Source organism: Ruditapes philippinarum, unplaced genomic scaffold (assembly GCF_026571515.1).
Source record: "Ruditapes philippinarum isolate M1 unplaced genomic scaffold, ASM2657151v2 ctg5445_1_1_1_1, whole genome shotgun sequence".
NCBI lineage: Eukaryota > Metazoa > Mollusca > Bivalvia > Venerida > Veneridae > Ruditapes > Ruditapes philippinarum.
This window is the reverse complement of record NW_026858433.1, coordinates 24,325-34,895: the sequence shown is the minus strand read 5'-3', so window position 1 is coordinate 34,895 and position 10,571 is coordinate 24,325. Positions and strand designations below refer to the sequence as shown.

At 30.3% G+C, this 10,571-nt stretch overlaps 1 protein-coding gene across 1 annotated transcript in view; it reads right to left on the bottom strand.

Annotated features, from left to right (window-relative positions):
* Positions 1 to 1,202: 1,202 nt before the first annotated feature.
* The window catches only part of LOC132753179 (uncharacterized), a 32,213-nt gene continuing 22,844 nt past the window's right edge, over positions 1,203 to 10,571 (bottom strand). The window contains exons 13-25 of the mRNA XM_060743617.1: positions 10,436 to 10,472; positions 9,701 to 9,804; positions 9,301 to 9,426; positions 8,139 to 8,287; positions 7,755 to 7,890; positions 6,799 to 6,927; positions 5,705 to 5,807; positions 5,480 to 5,556; positions 4,758 to 4,892; positions 4,260 to 4,388; positions 3,628 to 3,788; positions 2,637 to 2,772; positions 1,203 to 2,190 (exon numbers count right to left, since the gene is read on the bottom strand). Coding sequence (XP_060599600.1) covers positions 2,107 to 2,190; positions 2,637 to 2,772; positions 3,628 to 3,788; positions 4,260 to 4,388; positions 4,758 to 4,892; positions 5,480 to 5,556; positions 5,705 to 5,807; positions 6,799 to 6,927; positions 7,755 to 7,890; positions 8,139 to 8,287; positions 9,301 to 9,426; positions 9,701 to 9,804; positions 10,436 to 10,472 — 1,506 coding nt within the window. The 3' untranslated portion in view covers positions 1,203 to 2,106. The remainder of the gene's footprint in view (positions 2,191 to 2,636; positions 2,773 to 3,627; positions 3,789 to 4,259; positions 4,389 to 4,757; positions 4,893 to 5,479; positions 5,557 to 5,704; positions 5,808 to 6,798; positions 6,928 to 7,754; positions 7,891 to 8,138; positions 8,288 to 9,300; positions 9,427 to 9,700; positions 9,805 to 10,435; positions 10,473 to 10,571) is intronic.

The following is a 10,571-nucleotide window of genomic DNA, read 5'->3' as shown; positions in this document are numbered from 1 at the left end:
TCACAGGGCATCGTTCGTTGAAAGAATTTAGTAAAATATCTGTATTTTGAGTCCGTTTAGCGACATATTTTCTTAATGCGCATTGCATTTTTTTTTGACACACCAGAACCCACAATATATTACCGACGAAGACCTGGTACGAAATTGGTAAATACTGAGTAAAATCAGGACAAAAGAATCACATTTAGATTTTCTTAAAAATAATTTTATATTAATGTTTTAAAAGTTGACCTTCTTTCTATGTCACATATGGTGATTTAGTGCACATATGGCTAGCCAGCGGAAATTCAAATATTTTATTGCCGATGCTCAATGTTGAGATCCATATAGGCTTCACCCCAACGCCCAATGAACTGCTGCCAATAATATTCAAAATGGCTGCATCCATTGTAACAAAACTAGTATTACATTAATAAACACTTGCACCTTTTGACATGTTTGTGGAAAAAGATCCTGTGTTTATAAAATGTAAACATTAATTAGTACAGAAACCTTTGGTATAAAACATAAATATTTTGAAAATTATGTTAAAATGTATTTCAATATACATATATTTAATAAAGCAAACACCTGCATAATCAAATTTAATAGCATCTATATGCGTATTTAAATAAGTCATGTTTTACATGGAAATGCTAAACATTTCTTATGTAGAAGGCTCTTAATTTGAAAAGCCAAAAAAAAAAAACAATTATCACGGAGTATTTTCTTCAAATTTGCATGATTCAAGACAATGATGAGTTACAAATATTGATGAAAAAAGTTGGGCGGTAACCATCCTACGTGATTTTTTAATCAATTTACTTTAACTTAACTAAGCACCGTTTAAGAAAATTATATGCGATCATTTTAAATTTTCTTTCTATGCCTAAGTAAAAAAGTTCACAAAATTTCCAAAGAACTATATACTTTTTTTGTTGCAATTTTTCACTAACATGTTGTATCCTTAAGAAATGTGTTTCATTGTTGTTGCATATGTTAATATAAATTTATTGTTTAAAAAAACAAAATATGCTTATAATAAATACTATTAATAGTCTATAGTTTTTCAAGTGTTGTAAAATATTTAAAATACTTATCTCTATAGTTAGTTGCTATTGTTAAACCGTTAAACCGAAATAGAAATGTTTAAACTCTCTAGGAATATCAATAATGTATTGTATATTTTGAAAACAAGATATGCAGAAACATATATGTTTTCGTTTTCTTCGACATAATTTATCAATTCGACATGTAATAAAATATTCAATAAAAAGGGAAAATGTCAAGTAAAACATTCAGTATTATCAAAACAATGAAACAACAACAAATTATTATTAAGTGTGTGTTTCTTGAATATAACTTTTTTCAGTCAGATTTTCGCCTCCCACAAATGTTGGTTCTTTGTCTCCTCGAAATGTTAAAGCAATGAGGAACCTCCTGTTTAGACCCCTCATTGTCTCTGTATATTTATATATGTGAATATCGCGTATTTCGCCATTCGTTTATTATAATAGGGCACGCATCTACAAAATGATGACATTAAAGATTCAGAAGTCAACACTTCCTTTCTATCAAAAAAGACAAGGAAAAAACGTGCATGTTCCCTGCCTGAGCTGTTTAAATGATAAGATAATCCTTTCCGCTTCTTAGCACCAACCTCAGCAGAACTGTCATTTTAAAAGTAGTGACCACTTTAAAATACCAGTATATCGACGCCTTAGTGCAATAACGGAACAAGCCCTTCTAAATTCAATAGCAGTTTATCGGTTATTGCACTAAGGTGGCGAAATATTCTTTGAAAGGAAAACTTTACAATGGATATGATTTTTCTTCAGTAACACGTCTTGGCAGCATGCAATATATTTGTCTACCAAAGGGTATTCCTCTGTAGAGATTGTACTGATCATTAGCTGGTAAAAAGTAGGTTCTTATTAGGTTCTTACTCTTTAAAAAGTGTTTAAATCTGATCAGATGGAAAAAATATAAAGGGTAAAGAACTCTGATAAAATGTAGGTAAATGAAGCGATTATCGTAAATATAAACTTAAACAGCAATAACAAACATCTATTTACAAAAAGAAATTATTGTTTGATTTTGTCGTCACGAAAAACTGTCTTTGAATGTCTATGTCTTCAGTTCAAAGTTTGAGTAGATATCGAATGTTCGTAAATACTCGTTGACACAATGATGGCAGAAAATGTACTGTTCCTGGAAATAGAATGGTTAAAATGATGACTGAAATTTTAATTGTCCTCACAAAAGAATGTGTAAACAAGGATGAAACAAATTTACTGGTCTTAAAAAAGAACTGTATTATTAGTTTAATGATGACAAAATTTGCTGGTCCTACAAAAAGAATGGTTGACAATGATGACAGAAAATGCACTGTCAAAGGAAGTAAATTTTATACATAATATTTTAAAAAGGAAGTGTTAAGATATACACATCTAGAGATAAATATGGATTTATTAAAATAGTTTTCTGTTTGAAACAATCTGTATTACGTATATTTTATATTATGAAATTTACTAAAGTACGGGTCCAATAAAATTAATTCTCTAGTGAATTATCATTTTCTAAATGACTCAATAATGATTGGTACTAACAGAGGAATAGCGTGATAAAATAATATTATCAATTTGTTTCCGACTTACTTTATCTGGCACAGCCAAATGTCTTCTATATTTTATTTGTCGTACGGTGTTTGCGACACTCACTTCCTGGTCGATTTGTGTTTTCTCCAACAAAGTTGAAACAACACAAAATAGTCCGCCTTTTTTGGCTCCAGTTCTGAAACACGCGATGAATAAAATTAAATGCTACATGTTCACGCTGAAAGGTTAAATAAAACATTTGAAGAAATTTAACTAATTAGTTTACAGACACAAACAATATTTATATTTATTATTTACACTATGTTTTATTGTCAGTGTCATATTTTCATATTACGATAAATATGTAAGCAAATTAAATATCTTGTTTAAGAATTTTATAAATTTTAATATCAGCAAAATTTGTAAAACCGATAAGATTGAAATCTAAAACAATGCGAAACACCAAATGATTAATCAATAACTGTCCTCTGACAGCGCACTCCACTTTTCTCAGCGCTGGATAGTGAAATAAAGACAACATAGAAAAGGTTGCACAACTATGTAAAAAGGTAAACAAGGGCAACCAGGGGTAAGGGTCTTAGTTGGAAAATTCGCATAACTTTGCATTTTTTTTTAGAATTATCTAGCGTCTTATTTTGGCAATAAACATGTAAAACAAGTTTGGAATGAATAGCCTTTACAGTTTCCGAGAAAAATTGATCTTAGCGAAAGGTTAAGTAACACCGACTAAAAATGTGGAGCTAAAATGCTGCAGGTCAAGTTTGATTGGACATATTTAGCGTCATACACGTAAATATAAGCTACCATCTTCAACCCTAGCATCGGTTAATCTAAATGTGTCTTTTAAGTATGAGCAATTTTGTGAGTGTAAATATTGAACAACATAATGTTCTGTCGTTAGACAAAGTATTTTGTACAAGGCTAAAAAATCCCAACTGAAGAAAGTCATGTAATTTTATTTTTACAATTTCAATTCAACGATTGACAGTTTACTTTTTGAAAACAAATTTTCTCACTGAGGTCAACTTACAAGCAATGGACCAGCATTGGTCGGTTGGTGTCAGTTCCGCTAAATTTTAGTTCCATATCATTGACAAACTGTACAAACTTGACAGGCTCTCCCGGAATGCTCTTGTTGTTATCCCATTGTGTGTACTGAACATGTGGTACTATAATCTCTTCTGATCCAGACTAAATGTTGTTATTATATAAAAAAACATCCATGAAACCAAACGTTCAAGGCAAAGAAGGATATGAAGTGGTTATCAGCAAATGTAGTCGCATGATACATGTTTTGTAAAACTATTCAAAAAGAAAAAAGTCTTATGCTAACATAAAGTATTAACGAATTATTCATAACTTTTATAACATTTTTCTATTTAATAAAAAAAAACTTATTGACCCAGATTGGTTTAAACCTATTTATTTAAGCTCGATTGCGAAACAAGTTCTTGCAACTTATATTAATCACTTTCGAGTCCGCTTCCTGGAACCAACCAGTACTGGTGTCATATGGAGAAACATGGTCGTGACCCGAGTAGGGCTCGAACCCATGATCTCTTGGTTGAGAGGCAGACACCTTAACCCCTAGGTCACTGCTTCCCTTATTGACCCATATTGACCATGTATATGCAAAACTCGATTTTTATGAAAACTCCATACTTTGCTTTTATAGGATATTTTCATTTTCTTTAACTGATATTGGTCTGTCCCATCTCCTCGTTCAGTTTTTATCGTAAAGGCCCCTTTCCTTAACGTTTGGTTATCCGCAGGGCAGTAAATTCCAGCGTCCTGAATTAAATTACCGGAAATTGTACAGAGTTATATGAATGAATTGCAACATTACGAGAGATGTCCAATTATGTAATAACTTTTCTTTTATAGATATATCAAAATAAACAAACACATGACCACGATGCTTTTGTATTCATATGAACAAAGAAGTAGATGAGGCTATTATCTTGTCTGAGTTATAGCAGAACATCAGAATAAATCACAAACAAATCTTTGTACATAAACAAACACTATATTTACAATTTATGTGCTTCGGCGTGATTTCAATTAAAATGCATAAACATATTTAATATTTATAATAAAAAACTTCAAACTTTACAATAACAATTACTTATTAAACATAAGAGTGGGAAAATTCATATCAACCTTATTTGCTGACGACATTGTTTCCATACTGATGACGCATGAAACTTTTTCTTGAACAATTAATGTAAGAAAGTCCTCAACCGTGTCTGGTAAAGGAGTTTGTGCTATCAGGAAACGATTCACGTTTTTGAAACTCTGTAATGGCAAATGAGTAAGATTAGCTTGAAGACGGATTAAACATCGTTTATCAAATAGAGAGCGTAAAAAAGATGCTTCCAGAATTGATTCATTTCCTGACATGTGTTTACAGAGGTTATTTTCTTTCTCATGCAATGTGATATATCTTACCGTATTTGAAATTGTACACAGAGTTCACTTACGAAATAGTTTGACCATATACATGTTTTTATATTTAAGACATGTACCATATGTATACTCGACAGAAAGAAAGCTGTATTTACCTCGAGTCGGATCCATTATGCCTAACGTTATGGTAGAATATAAAATTAATATTTAAATAACAATCATATTATGGTATTTATAGGGTTATCTTCATATAAATTGCTTGCATTTAATTCACGTGGATTTAACTAAACATCCGACGCTTCCGCACATCGAGAATCCTATCCTTGTAAAATTTACTGTATCAAGTGCCAGAGAACTTTATTACAATGGAAAAAAGATTTTTCCTGAATGTTAGCTTTTATCTTTAATCTTTTATCTCTTTTACATTTATAAATGACTAAATACTACTCATAGCATTAAACACAAAAAATACTTACATTTACGTACACTGCATTAATGTAATCTGATTGACCTTGAGTTTTAGCCATGAATAGCCGAGGTCTGTTACGATCTCCTACAACATATAAGTACATGTAAGTACACGTTTAAACTGTTCCTTTAATCAATATTAGCATCGTACTGATAACTTATATAAATAAACATTATATCAAATGTACTGTAATACATAATAAAAAACAAAAGTCATATTCCTGCTGCCTTACCTGGGATATCAGCACCGTTTCTGTTCTTATTTACTAAAGTTTTGTTTCGTTTAACATCTTCCTGTTCATCATCCGTTCTTTGTTCAACAGACGCTTGAAGCTTCTATATCAACAAAGAAACAGTTTAGAGAAACAAATGCTTGTTTAAATTGTACATAGCTAGTAATAGAAATCAAATAACATGATTTCATTAGATAACATAATCAAAACTAAATAAATGATTCACACACTATTTTGTTTTCTTTTGTAGACAAAAAGTCATTTACTACATAACATTTTTAAGTTTCTATTCTTAATAATTTTGTAAACTAGGAAATCTCACAGGCTAAACAATGCAAACCAAAATAATGCAGGCTCGGTTAAATTGCACACTGAAAAAAGACATTAAGCGTTTGTTCACGCCCCCTAACATCGGCTTATGGATACCCTTAAAATGACGTTATCAAGATTGGGTTCCATCACAGATGTTTTCATGGAGCGATGGCGACACACCATCGACACTTCCGTGACATTGATTCAAAAGATTATTTATAAGTGAGTTTTAATTTTTATTTTATGTTATGTTATGCTTTTTAAGGTTAACATGATTGCGTGCATTGTTTTTAAGTATTTTATGGCTATTATAGAACAAGTTTAAAACATGCTTAGTGCACATATTCTACTGAAACAAAGGCATGTCTTTTTAACTTGGCATAAGACATAAGAAAATTACTAAAAGTTATGTATTGATGCAGCACAGCGGTTATAATATAAGAAAGCATAACCAGCGAATAATTAGAGTCGGCATAACAACAACTTTGAGGACAAAGGACAAAAGATCTTTTGACAGGAAATAAAACTTTTTTATTAAAACCTTATTTCATCAATCTTTTGTAATAGCTGCTGCTTATGCTTATTACATTTACCATTTTATTCAATATTTTTGCCTGTGATTCAGCTGATAAGAACGTTACTCTTGCTTATAGAAAATGAAATTATCAACTGTTTTCGAAAAGGGGTTCATTGAAACATATTGCGCTTACACTTTGTGTCTTTAAAAGGAGGGAAGTGCAAAAACCAAACCAGTAAAATTTATAATATCGGAATAAACATACCTCAAACATATTTCCCAGATAATCTTCGGTATGCGTCTTCATATATTCATTAAACCTTGAGGCCTCAACAGCTTTACTGTCAAAGGTCAGAGTGTGAACTATCGCGTTATGAAGGTATTGGTATTGTTCCTGTAATTGTTAAAGAAAGATTTACTGGCTAATATGAATAATAAATTATTATTTAATTCTACGCTCATTTGTTTACTAAATTCTTGATATCACAATAATTATTATAAAATAGTTTTACCTTATATTGTATTTTTAACATGCAACTTCTATGTCAACTACCATATAACACTTGTCTGATACTAATTTTTGATATCAGGCTGGTGACTATTTTCAATTGCTTAATTTTAATTTGTACAGCACTTTTAATTTTTAAAATTTTATCTCATAGCATTTTCAAAGTTTCGATTCAAGACGTAATAGTTACATAATTTTCGTTTATAATTACAGTCAAGTTAGATGGTGAATAGTTCAGTACCAAATGAATGATGTCAGATAGCTGAGCAAATCATTTTGTTCAGAAATCAAGACGCGTGGTTGTATAGCTTAAGTTTAATTGCTAATTGTCTTTCAATGACAAGTTTGTTTTGTTTTGTTTTTTCATTGGCGAAGAAATGTCTTTTCAAGAATTTTGTTTAAACAAAATAGCACTTTCTTCAAAGATCGCAATTTAAAAGTAAATAATTTTGTAATTTTGACTGTTTTTATGTGTAAGATTATAACCAGACAAACATGCTTCGATCTTTTGATATCAATTTTGTTAGGTTTAGCTGATATATGCGAATGGGTTCAGCAAGTCTTGGCCTTTTACACAAATATCAGCCTCGTCTGATAAAACTGATACCAAAAGACAGAATCATGTTATTTTCTATGAAATTTGTCAATAACATCATGTTAATTCAGTCGGACACTTAACGAAGACGGAGAATATGAATCTAGTGATAACTTACAGCTGTTTGTATCATGTTTACCCTCTGTTCTCTCATATTCCTTACAAATGCGTATATATCAACTTCTCCCACGGCCTCGCCCTCATTTGTTATACTATCTAAAGCAATGTACGTACCAGTTCTACCTATTCCGGCGCTGAAAACAAAAAAAAACAACGTAAAAATCGTGTTTTTTTATCAAAATACATAAAGATGGAGTGGTTTTACCAAATCGTTTACATTATATTTACAGCAGAAACGTTCGTAAATACAATAATAAGACTGTTGAATACTAACAGTAAGTGAAAAGATGACTTTAAAATAATTAGAGTAACCTTATATAGTCACACTAAACGTATTAAACAATCGTTGGCCTACATATTAATGCTCGCATATCTATACTACCTGCAGTGTACAAGAATAGGGCCATCTAGTTTAGTCTTAGTACTGTTAACCTTCTGTCTAAATTCTGTCAAACTCGTGACGTCATCAGGCGTTCCTTTGTCAGGCCAAGCAGTAAAATGAACTTGAACTATTTCTCTTTTGATAGAATCCTGAGGAAGGAAGTACAGTTAATATCGTTAATGTCTTCAAAATGTAATATACAATCAAGCAATAAATACTACTGTGTAAGTGAGCATAAAATTATAGAGTTGATGTGTGAATTGTTAAATTATATTGAGATATTTCAACAACTACTTAGCATACTTCATTATGAACGCAATCTTAATTATTTTGTGATATAGTTTTGCTGTATGAATATTAGAAATTTCAACATTATTTTAAAAGGATAATAGATCTACAGAATTGTTTTGTAAAGTCCATAAGTTTTATATAAAACATGTGTTATTAGTAAACCCCTGAAGATATAAAGAAGTTACAAAAAGATAATTCGGAAAATATTGAAATAAAAGTTATGAACATTGAGACTTATTATTTAATATTATATGGGACTTGACTTAAAGCTTAAATTTAAAGTTTAAAAAAAGAGAAGTTAGATCAAAAACCAACATTTTATATAAAAAGAAATTCAAGGGGGAATAGCTCTGGAAATATTCATGCTAGTGTTATGAATCTTGTCATACATGATTCGGGTGAAAATAAGCAACAAATATTACAAGGATTTATTAAACAGATGCCGTAAGAAATAAAGATGTTATAGTAAAATAACATTTTAAATATAAATTTTAAGTTCAACGAAACGTGTGCTAGAATTATGAATAATATAACACATAATGTGACAGGGGTAGGACAGCTCTCCATTTACTTGGTATATTCGAGCTTCAGCTAGATCAATATAAGTGGACAAATAACCAAAAGGCAACATAAAAGATGGTTCAGATACTTGGCCAATGAGTTATTTGTTGGAGACTAAAACAGCAACACTAAAAGTAAAATGCTTATCCAAATAATAATAATAATAATAATAATAATAATAATTATTATTATTATTATAATAATAATGATAATAATAACGTTTACTGGGCACAATGGGTCTTTCAATCGAATTATTCTATAGAAGGACTACATTGTCGGTGTATTATGTAATTGTGTAATCGTGATTTACCTTTTGAACAGAAAATGATCTGAAAGTATAGTCGGCGTAGTTCTCTTCAGTATGACACGTGACTTGTATGTTAGCAAACATGAGACTGAAATCTTTCTCTGGCCAATACAGATCACATTTTGGTACCTAACAAGAGAGAAAGTTGTGATTATAATCAAATCAATATTTAAAACATTGTATACTTTCAATCATTTAAAGATAATTTTATCTAAAATTGATCTTTTTAATCTTGCAAAAACTTTCTTTTCATTTATTCAATTATCTATCAAATAAATTTGAGTGTCGTTTTGTCGAGAAATGTATTACATATTAATACTTATTTTACAATAGTAACTTATTTATAATACTAGACAAAGTAATCGGAATATAATTGATAAGAAGTCAAAACCCGAAAACTCACTCCGCCTTCCTCAAGGTTTGTCAACATAACAATTTTTCCGACATTTTCCTGCCAAACCATTATCCAAAACGCTGACATATCGCCCATGTATTTATAGGTCGGACCTATTGTGTACAAATATCTATTTAGACACATTTTTAAAATTTTGTATATTAAATGGGCTTTACTTCAATGACGATGACAAAACTATCAACTATGATTCAGTTTTCACTTGCGATATTTAAAAATGTATAATAATTGTAATAAACAATAACATAAAATATCACAGTATATCAGTCTACATATCAGTAAAACATTGCCACTCTATACATGGTTATACGGGACATTTACGACATTAATACTAAACTAATTTGAACACTTGAAACAGGATAAATTTGTTAAGTTAGATTATCCCTGACCTTAAATTAAATTTCAATAAATTGTAATAATAATACAAAGGACATTTATGGCATGTATGCTCATCATGATAACTATCTTAGAAGAAATATATGCAATAGGATGAGCTGGCAGGTTCTGACAATTGTTTACCTAGAACATTTTTGTTTAAAACATAGTTTAAAAAAGTTGCGAAACTCGTTACATTTAATATATTTGTTACTCTAAAATACGTACTAAACAGGATACAGACACCTTAATGCTTATCAGAATACATATTATAATAATCTGGAAATACTGCTACATATATTAAGTAACAAAGTCAACCGTACAGTATTGTAGATAAATAAAATAACATACCAATCGAAGCAATGTACGCTTTATTCTTGTTGTATCCCTGTAAAAATATAATAACATTAATGCAATATGAAATATTCAATTCTATTCATTTTAAATATGTGTTGTTCACTCAGTTCACTCAGTTCAATGCTTCTCG